Raw genomic sequence first — 14,446 nt, forward strand, 5'->3', positions numbered from 1 at the left:
TCTTATTTATTGTCACGTTATTCAATAGATTGAAAGCTCGATTAAATAGTTATAAGGGTTAACGCATAAAGATTCTCATTGATATAAGATAACTGTGAGATAATTTCTCGTTAAATATGAATTCGCATATGTTACTCAACTCTGCAGTTGTGTGTTTTTTGAGCCAATAAGCGATTAGAGATATATTTCGTGTAGCGCTATTGGTCCCCGCGGTGCTGATACCCTCCGTTCCTCATACCTCACCTCTAATGAGTCCTATAGATTTAAGGCCATCTAAGACGTGTCTTTCTAAATACTACTTTGACTATTTTTCTTTTTCAAAGTTGAGTAACTGAGTAACATTTGAGATTTCGTTTTTCTAATTGTTTTAGTTAATCTAATTGGATTGAATTAAAAATAAAAGTATGGCTTCTTTGTCTATTAGGAATATAGCTAATAATTTAAATAATAAAATTGTATATTATTGGACAGCTAAATAGAGAAGTTATTTACAATTTTTTTAATATATATTTTTGTTGGTATTTTTTTCTAATTTTTTATTGTAACTGAGACGTGTATTTAATAGTTCAGGGCTTTTAAAATCAATTTGAAATAAGATATGATAAAGGGATATGTAAGTATTTAACTAAGAGTTACAATGGTAGTAGATAAAAATTGAGTCAGTATTTAATTTACTTAGCACAGCCAGCATTTTGCAGTGGACTCGATAGTTTAATCTAATAATTTTCAAAAAGATTTGTTTTCACTGATCGAAATTTATCATATTAATTTAGATGTGTCTTTAAGGGATATATTAATAAATTCAGATTGTATATTTTAAATCGAATTTCTAGAAGCAACAAATATAAATTCATATTTAAAGAAAATCGATAATGAAAAATAATGGATCAAACGCAAACGGCTAATGGCAGTGCCCAATTACCTCTTGGGGCTTAAACTTTGGACATAATTGGGGTCCATTTCATCCAAATCTCTACCCTTTGTCTCCGGTACACAACATACGACAAAACAAAGCCCTCCCACACTTATAGATGCATATAACCAAAATGCCCCATACAATCCTAATGCTTGTTGAAAATCTACAAACGTTTTAACCCCAACAAACGCGCAGAGGTAGCTAAATGCTGTAGCCATAGCACTGCCAAAAGCCCTGTATTCTAAAGGGAACAGTTCACTGATCAAGAGCCATGAAATGGGACTCATTCCCAAAGAAAAGGCAATCGTGAAAACAAGCACACACAATAGGGGGATCCAATCGTTCTGCCCAACGGTCTGATGAAACATGACATTCTGAATTCTCTGATTCCTATGAACCTCTTCGTAATAAGCATAACTTCCGAAACCAGCTAAAGCCATGGACATTAAAACAGAGCTGACTATAAGGAGTGGAAGACGACCGACTGTGTCTATTAGAAGACCAGAGAGGCATGATGCCAACAATTGTACAAAAGAAACAGCTATCGCAGCTCCGTGAGGATTCATACCTCCGAAGGTTTTTCTGAAAATCGGCACAGCGTAGAACGAAAATGCATGTGCTCCAGAGAACCTCTGGAACATCATTAGCCCACACGTCACTAGAATAGGTCCAAGAAGTCGATTCATCGTCCTAACGTCTAAAGAACTTATCAACTGGCTGCTAGACATTTGACTCTGTCGCTGACTGAAATTCTTGCTAGCCAAAACATTGGTGCGTATAGTCGCTAACTCCTGGGCTACGTCTGAGTTTGGACCGCGTAACCATAGCAAGCTCTTGTAGGCCTCTTCGTCTTTACCGATTAGCACGAGGTAGCTCGGTGTTTCTGGGATGTAGAGGACCGTACAGAATAATAGCAATGGAGCAGCTGATATGCACAAGGCTAATTGCTGCCAATCCAAGTAGGCTCCTATGGTGAAGCTGAAGAGAACTCCAAGATGGCCGACCACCTTCAGCACAGCACTGAGACAGCCGCGGATATCTGGTACGGATATTTCACTGATGTACACCTGAAATTTAATAAGGATAAATCTGTAATTTCCATATTTTTCTATACTGCATAGTATTTGAGAAATTTTGAAAGAATAGAAAAAATTTGATCACGAGGCAGGATCAAATTTTTTCTATTCTTTCAAAATTTCTCATTTATAAAGCATTTCAATGCTATAAAACTAAAAACTAAATGCATAGTACTTCTTAGTATTATTTATTATGTTAAGTTATTGGTTAGCTAGTTCTTATATTATGTTAAGTTTTTACTAATAATTCTGATTTCAAATCGTAGCATAAAAATTTTATAGTAAATGAAAGATACACAATAATATGCTAATATTGTTGTGTATCTTTCATTTACTTTTAAACCGACTTTAAAAAGGAGGAGGTTATTTTTGGTTTTGTTATCACAGAATTTTCGATTGGGTGAACCGATTTTGATAATCTGTTGTTGCTGATAGCTGGTGCCTCCCATGTGATCTCATTTATATTTGCTAGTTCTGACAACTGGGGGGCGGTTTTGTTTTTAGTTATATTTTTTCTTTTTTATTGCAACAAAGCAGCCTATACAATTATATTATTGGGTTACTGCTAATCTAGAATTTTCACTTTCATATTGTATTTGTAGAGTTGTTTATATTCAATTTGATCGAGCTGCTGCAAACTCCTATCAATAAACAAATTTGAGGATCCGTATGGGTTGAAATCGATGTTTATCATTCCTAAGTCCTTTACTCACTCTCTAATTAGGAATGAGAAAGCCCTGATAAACAAATACACACAGAAACTTTTTAAATTACGCTATCTCACCAACGAATTCCCTAATACAAAGTTTGAAGGCTGGAATTAAGGCTCAAGCTTTGTATAAATAATAACCTTATCTTGTAAAACTTTTCCTTTTTGGGGAATTTTATGAAATTAGTCAACGGGACTCCGTAAGGGAATTCCGGAGAGTTCTAGAAAGTTCTTATAATCAATTATGGGTGGGGTGTGGAAGTTATTGCTTTTAATGTTGTCATTACTTACAGTAGCTGTATAAGAATGTGGGCCAATTTCCTTTCTGTAATTGTTCGAAAATTTTTAAGACTCTACGTTTAATGGAGATATTCATTTCTAATAAAGAAAAGTAATAGGTTTTTTTAATATATTTTTGACGATGAGGCTGATGTTATATTTGACATCAGGTATTACACTTCTAGATTGATGTAATAAAAACACTTGATCAGTCGCCCGCTATTACATATAAAAAACACTACAAACACAAATAATTAAGTTGTTGATAAAACGCACGTTACCTGCGATAGCATAGTCAGTATGGAGCAACAAAAACCTCCCAAGAAAGCAGTTATGCACATCATTCTCACAGACGTGGCCAGCACAGTTAGAAGCCAGGATAGACTGCAAGGGGCTGCAGCTAGTGAGAGCACGCGGCGTCGGCCGTGTCGCATGGCTGCGCCCCCAGCCATACCACCGAACAGTGCCCCTGGGGAGTCATTATTAAATAATTGACAAATAAACAACTTAGACTTTTTTCTTTCGACACACATACATACTTCATAAAAATCTGTTCTTGATTATAGTTTACAGGGTTTTGGGATGAGAAACTGGTACCTTTGGTAGGTTTTACATATTTTCAAATGAAGCACTACCACAGATTAATAAACAGTAATCGAAATACTACATTAGAGTATATACTAGTAAAAACAGATATAGAGTAAAGTTATATAAATAAATTTTAATAATGTCTTATTGCAAAATCAGATTAAATATTTCTTTACGTAAATTCTAAGACGAAATATTTCTCACCCAAAAAGGACAGTGACGCCAGCCACGATGCTTGTTGGTCTGTCAATTGAAAGTCACGTCTAGTCGCATTTGCTGGACCCTGGAGTGATGCGATTGCTGGGGAGCTGTAGCCTTTACCTAGACCCGCTGAGAACGGCGCTAGGGAGACTGCTAGAGCTGCTATCACCTAGAAATATTGATATAAAACATTACAAATAAAAGATATTATATATTAGATTAATTATTAGTTGAATCTAATTGGAAATGACACTTTGAAGCACCACAATAATATTGAATTCATATCCACATACATAATGTTAAGAGATCAGTGGACCATCTCTCGATAAGACTGAAATCTTAATGTTAATAAAACTTAATGGTATAAGATACCATTAAGTTTTACCATACCAGGTTTATAATTTAAACAATGAAGACATTGTTTAAATTATAAACCTTTGTATACTGATAACAGAAACCTGAAGTGTTTGTTTATTTATTTCAGTGTTAATCTCAGGATCTACTGCATCTTGCAAAACTCGTTCACCATTGAATAGACCAGTACGTGAACCCATATATATATAATATTAATTAAACACTTTCTACAAAGATTAAAGGTTCCAATTGAGTAGGTGTATAGTTTATTTAAAAAGATAACGGATTCATCACCCCCGTTTACAAAATAAGTACATAACACCTAAAAGAAATAAAAACAAAAAGAATTCCCTGTCACGTACGCTACGTGCCTAAACACTGATGGATTCTGTTTGTCGCTCCTTTAGGTGCCAATGTGCTTAAGATAACTGGTGTTGGTCGGTGTGTGGCACAGTAAATTATATATTGTACTAGCTGGAGCCTGTTACTTTACCCGGTTACAATGTAGCCCATATATTAATCTAGACTATGCTCTATCTCTGTAGCAAATTTCATTCACATCCCAAATGAGGTTATTGCTAAAAAGAGAAACAAATATTGATACATTTTAACAAACTTTCGCGTTTATTATATTAGTAGGATACGGGGCACTTATAGGAGAAAAATATAGCCTATGTTACCGAGTGAAGATTTGGCTTAGTTTTTTGTAAATATTTATCAAATCGGTCGAGCTTTTTTTGGTTCAATCGTTACCATAAATATGACCCCTTTTTTAAATAAATATTGTATATAATTTGAAATATCTTCAAAAAACTGCGATTATTGTAATTTGTAAGCAGTATGTTATAATATTTTCTTGTGTTTGAAATCTCGCGAGTATGATACATTTAGAAAGTAAAGACTTTTTAACGAATTTTAAACGCGATTTATTCATTATATTATTAACTCGACGTTTCGAACACTTTTCAGCGAGCGTGGTCACGGAGAGACTCGTCTGTCTGTCTCCCCGTGACTACGCTCGCTGTAAAGTGTATAAATATTTTTTTTTTAAGTTTACAATATCTCGGAATTAACAATTTTACGGTGATAAATGTCGCAATTGTAAAAGGGACGTTTTTTAAACAGATTTCATTGTGTAATTATGATTGGAAGTATATATAAGTTTACATTAAAAATACAATAATTTTTGATCAACTCTTGTATTCATAATTTATGAATAGCTGGTCCCAGTATTAAATTTTAGAAGAAAATAATTTTCGAACTCATTTTCGAAAGTAATTAATTATGATCAAGTTGGGAACTTAATGAATTTTAATTAACATGCAATTTATATAGCCTATATACAAATAGGTCAATAACCTTTCCGTTAAAATTTTTCCTTCGAAAGCATCGTTAACCCTTTTAAAATTGGATCCTTGAGTTCGGAAACGTTCGCAGAATTATTAATTTTGGATACGCCGATTTTACTGGGTAAGTGCGATCAAGTACCTACTCCATTATAAGATGTTTTTTGTTGTTGAGTTTTGGTGAATTTTTTTTATATTAGTTTGTTGTTTACTTGCGAACTATATACCTATTCACATAATTAAACTTGTCTATATTAATAGCTTATATAAGTTAATTATTATTTTCGACTGTCATTTTACCATAAAATTATTTAAGTAACCTAAAATGTTTGAGATGGTAAAGTATTGCAAATGATTTTAATTCAAATTATGAAGTTATTTTTATGTATGTGTCTTGATGACTTTTTTTTATGTCATAGCGGGCAACTGGGCTGGTGGTTCGCCTGATGGTAAGCGATCACCACCGGCCATGAACATTCGCAGAGGTAGTGCCTCTGCAAAGGTGTTGCCCGCTTTTAAGGGGTAAAGGAAAAGGAAAGGATTAACGACTGGAAAGAAGGAATGGACTGGGACGGGTGAGGAAAAGGAAATGGGCCTCCGGCTCCCCCACTCACCGTACGAAACACAGTGGCATGCCACTATTTCACGCCGGTTTTCTGTGCGGGTGTGGTACTTCCCCGGAGCGAGCTGGCCCAATTCGCGCCGAAGCGTGCTCGACTCCCACAATAAATTGATGACTGATTATTATTACTAGTTTGTGTGCTAGCGTTATAGATCCTGTGTTTTTTTTCTTTACCTTATTACGTTCTTAAGGTGAGAAATGCATAACTGTAGTATTAAGAGCTAGGCGTAAAAGTACTTTAATTTCAAAACAACAAGCGCTTTCGTATACTTCTGTATCAATATTTCTATCTTCACAGCTATCGGTTACCGCGTCCACATTTCCCAGTGCCCGTAAACACGATGACGTAAGCAATTTTGAACTTAACCGGGTCAGACGTTAATGCATCCAAAGTTCAGCCTTTTTCACGATAATTCGCGTTTCGGACGGAGTATAACGAACATTGAAACGTTATTATTTTGCGAGCGAAATTAATAGCATTTGAGGCTTAATGGAGTTATAATATTCGTCGTTAATTGAGACGAAATATTTCAGGGGCGTTGAAAGTTTAAAGCACTTTTATAGGCTGGCATCAGTGAATTGCTAATCATCATCATCAGCCCATGCATGTTCCCACTGCTGGGGCACAGGCCTCCTATGAAGGTTCAGGCCATATCTCACCACGTTGGCCTAGTGCGGGTTGGCAGATGTCACATGTGGTCGAACTTTTGATTCTCGGACACGCCGGGTTCCTCACGATGTTTTCCTTCACCGTTAAAAGCAGTGATGATGTTATCCACATGTGCAGATAAATTGAAAAATCAATTTATTTCCTGCGCACTCGCCTGGTCTCGAACCCCGACTTATCGATTTTGAAGTCTGAGGTTCTCACCACTGAGCCACCACTGCTTTTTTAAATTGAATTGCTAATGTATCAGATTATCAACCAATATATTAATAAGGCAATAATAACGTTTATTCTACAAGCCTGTGCCGATAAATTAGACTTCGTGGTTGGTATTCGACCTACTCTCTCAAACGACCCTCACATACATTCTGCACTACGGAACAGAAATTTTTGTTCGTGACCCTGCATGTATTACTATAAAATATATATAGATTTGACAGATCTGTATTAAAACAACGATATTTTATAATAAGTATTAAGCGATACATATAGATGAAAACTATAAAACGTAACTCGCAATTATGTTAAAATAAAACCCCTTAAAATTTTCACAGCTACATATTTTAATAAGACCACATGGGATTCAGCATTCAAATGAAAAAAGATAATAATCAAAAACAAAGAAAATTTTAGTGTCGAATTCAGAATCTCCTCCTTTTTGAAGTCGGTTAAACAGACAACCCATTGTTAAAAAGCTGAAATTTTTATTTTTTAATTACTTACAAATTTCTTATTCATAAGCATGTGGGATACCACATTCATACATTTTCTGTAGCTAGAAACTGTAGCACTTCTAGGTTTGATCTTCGATATAGTATTTTTATTTACATCTAGAAGTGATATCAATGTCAAAACATTAAATAATGGAAAATTTTAGAATGATGTAGAAAACATCGCGAGTCCTACTAAACCACCACTTTTTGTGTTTGTTTTATTTATTTTTATAAGCGAATGAAATAAGGGTATTATTATAATTTTCTGTAATCACCACTGCCTATTTATATAGTAAACCTAGTCTTCATTACATTATTTAAGCACTAATATCACATGAGCTGAAATGACTCATTGTGTGACTAGGCAGGCGGTTACAATGTCAATATAATTTGGGCTTCGTTTGAGGCGATATGAGACATAATCAAACATATGCTAAGAGAAACTAATTTGACTTCAAGGAGCTTTAATAACCGACTTGTGTGTAACTTGGTAGAATTAGATTTATAGTAAGACAAGCCTGCCGTTAACGCGAAGTAATATTATATTATATGTGACTGAGCCTGGGTTAACCCCGGGCATAATCCTACTAATATTATAAATGTGAAAGTTTGTAAGGATGTGTGTGTGTTTGTTGCTCTTTCACGCAAAAACTACTGAACCGATTGCAATGAATATTGGTACGTAGACAGCTGGATAATTGGAATAACATATAGGCATTTTATCCCGTTATTCCTAGGGGATACGGACTTACGCGGGTGAAACCGCGCGGCGCAGCTAGTAAAATATCAATTATAGTCCTACACGCCAAAGGACACTATTGAAAACAGATTAAGTTGTTTTGTTAACAAACAATAGACAAGAGATGAATATTTTCTCTTCTCAATTGTTTTTCTGCTTTAGAATATCTTGTATTTAGATTTGATTAGGTTGGGAAAGTTGTAGATTTTTTACTTCTTCTTTTGTAAAAGTTCAAGAGCCAGATTCCACGTAACATAATGATAAGTTTCGATTATTGTAAAATTTACGTAGAAAGGGTCAGCCGTTTTAATCGTTTTGTAAAACTAGAATAAACGTTTTGTTTAATTTTTAATTCACTTATTTTTTGAAACCGCACACAGCTCGGATAATATTCGTAGTTTACATAATTATGCAAAGGTCGTATTGCTAATCCACAAAAAAAACAAATGTATTTCTACAGCTTCTGAATAAGTTTATAAGCGTAATTAGATTTTATGTAAATTAAATTGATATGTATTCACATAATTCAATTATGTGATCTGTTAATCTATATCATTAATTTGTGGCTTAGACATTTGATTAAAACATGTTTTATAATATAGAATTATACATCCACTCAATTAAAATAAAAGAAAAATAAAACAGAAAAAGGTGTAAAATGCTTTAGATTATCCATATGCTACTTTGATAATGCGGAGAATACATAATGCCACAAATTTGATTCAACAGAAAAAATACAAAAACACCTCTAAATATTTCTTTTAATTATAAAAAAGTAGGAAGACTAAATTCTGTTTAGTCACGTAAAAATATAAATTTAATGGCATTTCTTTACCTATAAAACAATTTCTAGGAAAGCTGTGGAACTAAGATTATTATTTCAATTAGCGCGCTCTCATAATTTCAAAACAAAAGGCAGACGTCCAAAGGCAAATTGTATACAAAGTTATGAAGCGTCTGACCATAGCTCGCATTCATCGTGAAATAATTCCCTTAGGAAGAAATCCGGTAAGCGCTGGACTTAGTGGTTACTAAAGACTGAGCCGCGCAAGCAGCGTTTATTGAAACGATTCTCTTTACGCGGTACGTTCCGTCAAAGTCAAATCAATTTTACTGTTTCGTTTCGATAGATTGTTATCTTAGGAAATCTTACGAAATAGTGCGTTACATTGTAATTATAACGGATTACAGTTTGTCGACAATTTTGGAATTTGATACATTAAAATATAACAATCTAACTGTGTATAAGGTGAAATCTTGGGTAAATAATTCTGTTTAGACTAGTATAGTATTATGTCATCTGTAGTTTACATTTAATTACTCTAAGGTTTAGTGAGTGACAGGCTCTTTTTTACCGCGGTCAAACATCTCATTCCAACGTGAACTTCCTTTGACCATCTGGCGTAGTTGCGGGCGAAAAGCAAGTACGAGAATACATGTAGAGAGTAAGCCCACCACGCCCAGTTTTCTAGCTGTCATGTCATATGAAAGAAAGAAGAAAAAAAAGAAATAAATTTATTGTCTATAAAATAAACAGCACTGCACATACAAAAAAAAAGTAAAAAAAAACTCTATAAATAAATTTACAATCAATATCTACACTAAAAACTATTACACTAAAATAAAACTAACAAAAACAAAAAAAGAAAAGAGAGTAAAAATAGTACCATATCATGAAACATGTCAGAGAACATTCTGAATCTTTCTCATGTTAGTGATAAAAACACAATTTTTTCACCACTCTTTTCTAACTACGTATAGTGAAAATCATGAAATAATTAAAACACCATCGACATGTGACTCCTCTAAAATCGCTGTCCGCTTTCTCGCACGCTAGTTTAATGGCGTTGACCTAATTATTAATCTGCCACTAACAGAGAGAATAAATCATTTCTGCGTCAAATTGTAACTTGATGAGTCAATGCGATTGGGGATCTGAAGGAAGCTTACATCACAACTATCGTCAGAATCAGTTCTACTTATAGAGACCCAAGTTATGAAAGAAAACCGACTTTAGTAGCGATATTCCAAAAATAACCTAATTCCTGGTTAATGAAAATTATAGAGTGTTATACAATTTGAATTTGTTTATTAAAATTGTTGCTATGTGTTATAGTTGTTTGCGTAATAACCTATATTTGAAGTGAAGTTTTATTCAACCTCATTAAATAATTATTGAATGCAGGTTTAAGTTAAACGTGCTCAATAAAATTTTAGGTTGTAACTTGTGGTATTCTATTTTCTAGTAATATATTAAACTTTTCATGGTCGGATGCATGGTATTTTTCATTTATCAAATACAGCACCACCGCAAGAAGCCTGACTTTCAAATGAAAACCGCGTTAAAATCTAGCCATTCGTTTTACAATTACAATCACACAAAGAGACAAACATAAGCATACACGCACACACACACAACATTTAATTTTAAAAATATTAAGTCATCAAGTCAGGTTGGCCAGTTTTGGTCTCAGGTTAACAAAGAAAAATTTTGCCTCACCTCATCGGTCAAGTAAAAATCAATGAAGATTACGCTCCGCCCCTAATATCAGATAAATGTTAAGTCAACACTAAGAAATATGTCGTAAGATTACGTATTTATCCCGCCTAATAACTTATAAAAACTATCGAATAAGTTATGATATTATTTATATTATATGCTCGTATATATGCAATACTATCCTACTTCCTACTAATAATATAAATGCGAAAGTTTGTAAGGATGTGTGTGTGTGTGTTTGTTGCTCTTTCACGCAAAAACTACTGAACCGATTGCAATGAAATTTGGCACATATACAGCTGGACAACTGGAATAACGTATAGGCAACTTTTATCCCGATATTCCTACGGGATACGGACTTACGCGGGTGAAACCGCGGGGCGCAGCTAGTATTGTTATAATAGTTACTAGATCGTGTAACATTGCGAATGATTTTTATCGTTGTTCAAAAATTGGGTAGGTTAAAATATAGATTTTAATGTACTAATACTTAGTGATTTAAACGGTCGTGTATTACATAGTGATTACATAGACCCTTCGGTCAAGGACGCATCCCAACTCAACATCGGGTCGGCTGATACCCGTAATTATCCCCATCTTGGCTAAAGTTAATGGCATAATCTATATAAATATGTTTGATAATCACTTTATATGTCATAATGTTTGTATCGAAAATAGCTAAATGTTAACGGGTGCAGATACAGCAAGTTATCTTTGATTTGACGAAAGATTTAATTAGACTGTTGGATATTCATTGTTGACTACTTAAGCGCTATGGGTGTTTTATTGCTATCTTTCTAAATCTTAAATGTCAAATATGGTGAAAGCTAACGATAGTGAATATTACTGTAAAGGTGTATATTAAACTAGCTGCGCCCCGCGGTTTCAGCCGCGTAAGTCCGTATCCCGAAGGAATATTGGGATAAAAAGTTGCCTATATGTTATTCCAGCTATCCAGATATCTATGTACATGTGTAAATTTCATTGCAATCGGTTGAGTAGTTTTTGCGTGAAAGGGCAACAAACACACACACATCCTTACAAACTTTCGCATTTATAATATTAGTAGGATTATTTTAAAGGTTTCACTAACGGCACTCTTCATTTCAAAGATGAGCTTGTGGCATTATAATTATGGTTATGTCATAACACGTCGTAGAAAGAGAATGTTTTGGTAGTAAACGTTTATTATACAAAAAGGAATAAGGTTCTATATATCTTTAAATGAAACGTAATAATTGCGAAACACTGGCCATCTTCTCAAAATGATGCCAAAACTGCAAATAGCTGTTTCCCTCAACTTTTCTTGCCAACCGCAAATATGTACAGCTTAGCATATAATATAATATGGGTAAAGATAAAATCTCAAGCGAGATACATACCTGGGGCAAATGCCGGTATCTGCGCGGTGCCGGCGTCTCTGCAGATAAGCACTTTCCGTTCGGAACTTTCACTGTATCATCCTTTTTATCATTTAGTATCGGAATATTATGCTTCTCGAAATAACCGTTCTGTATCATTTGGTCCAAGGAGACCTCTAGCTCCCTAGCTGCTACGGTTTTCTTCCCGCAAACTGGGTCATCGACCACCATTTTCTGGCAACCAGACACCTCGGAGAATTTCACGATTTTCTTCGTTTCATCCTTCTTTTTTCTCTCTTTTGGAATGTCTGTCGTCCAATACCGTACGTTTTGTTCTGGTAAACGAAGAGGCTTGCAGACAGCCACATTTTTCGGCTTTGCGTATTCAGTTCTGCGTTTATTTCGTTCATAGTCATACGGCTCGCGCGGTCTCCTTTCTTCAATTCTAAAGTCATAATAGTCTTTCTTATATCTTCTTTCGTTGTATTGAGGTCTGGGTAGTGAGTTGTATTTAGTATAATTAGTTGGTAGGTTTAAGTATTCTGGTCTAATTGGTCTGAATAATGACAAACGGCCCTGCGCTTCGTCGAAGTCGGAATATATGTCTTCGTATACGTAACCGTTTCTACGTGGACGTTCGATTCGTTGGAACCTTTCACTTCTGTATCGGTGTGGTTCGGAACGGTTTACTTCTGACCGGCTTGCTTCATAGCGGCTGGGCTCGTAGCGTCGTCTTCTATCATATTCATAGTCAAAATCTGATCTTCTGTCGTACAGTAACCTTTCACGCGACCCGGCCATCCTGCACACTGAAATAAAAAGAATATTTAGTTAAAAATATATAATATTACACTTCTTATGCACTTGTCATATAGTTTGTCACTTTATCTTTTTTAGTTATGTTATATTTCAATCCTACAATTTGTTGATAACACAAACAAATTTCTCTCTCGTATACTATGAATTGAAAAGTAAATGTGAAATTTAGAACAATGTCGAAATAATTCACTAAATGCGAGCTTTCTGTTAAAATAACGAATCGAATAAATTGTACTCGAAATTTATTTAGATTGACAATTTGCTTGAGTCAATGGCCATTTAAGAAGTAAGATATTAAATTTAAAGCCCCTGGGGTTTTGGAGTATTAATACAAAATACTTCTTGATAAACGAACAGCTCAAGTTAATGACAGCGATTTGACTGGATGCTGTTGAGGCTTCCCAATTATATATCGTTTATTCTTATGAATTTAACAGGATTCTATTACAGACGAAATGACACAGTTATAGGAATAATATAAGCACAAAAAGATTATATAATTCCTATAACTGTGAGGTTAAATGGGGGGTTAAACTACATATCATCATCAATCCATTTAGTTCCCATTGCTAGGATACATTCTATTAGGGTTCAGGCCATAATCTAGCACGCTGTCCAAATGCGAGTTGGCAGTTTTTAGCGTAATATTTAACTTTTTAAATTCCAAATGTTCTCTGATAGTAATAATTATGCTTTCAATGTTAATAGGCAGTCATACATAGCATTTCATTTTAAACAATATATCTACGCACAGTCATTTCAATAAGCAACGAAAATTACCTGTTCTTTCATAGTATTGACGATTAATTTATAACATCACAACTACGTACTACGAATTTTTTATTTACCTACATACACGTGTAAGAGATTTAGCTATAATGCATAAGTAAATCAAGTTTTTCGATATTTAGTGTTTAATAATATATTTATATTATGAAATATATATATATATAACATTTGCAGAGGCATAAGGTCCATGGCAGACCTTACGCCTCTACAAATGGATTGCCGACTTAAATTGGGAAGGGATTAAGAAAGGCGAGAGGAATAAAGGAAAGGAATGGAAAGGGTGAGGAAAAGGATATGGGTCTTCGGGTATATTTTTGCACCTTTTTTGGAACCTTTCAATTTCAGTTGGTGACCGTAACCACTGAACCACTGCTTCTCCAGTATATTTATTTAATTCAAAGTTTCGGTCCGATGGGTCGGAATGTGAAATTAGTGTCGCATAACGGTAAACCTTGAAACTTTCGTGCGGAATGAAGCGAATTTTTTGCGTTGTCGCGACTCTGCCAAATATTACAATTGCTATATTATATGTAGCATATTAAATAAAATATGTGACCATTCTTGTGTGATTTTACTTGTTGTGATTTACATATATAAAGCATTAAATTACTGTCAGAATAGATTATCACTAGACAAGGTAATTATCATTTTAATAATCATTCAATTTAAAAACATTAAAAAAAATTAGACTACACGGTTGACCCGTGTAGAAACTTTGTAATAAACACAATAAAATTTTTAATAATATATGATGAACGTATATGAAG

General features: G+C 34.3%; 1 protein-coding gene across 1 annotated transcript in view; it reads right to left on the bottom strand.

Annotated features, from left to right (window-relative positions):
- Positions 1–778: 778 nt before the first annotated feature.
- LOC119836714 (facilitated trehalose transporter Tret1-like) overlaps positions 779–14,446 on the bottom strand; it is a 28,404-nt gene continuing 14,736 nt past the window's right edge. Inside the window, exons 3-6 of the mRNA XM_038362147.1 lie at positions 12,093–12,880; positions 3,773–3,938; positions 3,262–3,449; positions 779–1,983 (exon numbers count right to left, since the gene is read on the bottom strand). Coding sequence (XP_038218075.1) covers positions 919–1,983; positions 3,262–3,449; positions 3,773–3,938; positions 12,093–12,880 — 2,207 coding nt within the window. The 3' untranslated portion in view covers positions 779–918. The remainder of the gene's footprint in view (positions 1,984–3,261; positions 3,450–3,772; positions 3,939–12,092; positions 12,881–14,446) is intronic.

This window comes from Zerene cesonia, chromosome 25 (genome assembly GCF_012273895.1).
Source record: "Zerene cesonia ecotype Mississippi chromosome 25, Zerene_cesonia_1.1, whole genome shotgun sequence".
Classification (NCBI taxonomy): Eukaryota; Metazoa; Arthropoda; class Insecta; order Lepidoptera; family Pieridae; genus Zerene; species Zerene cesonia.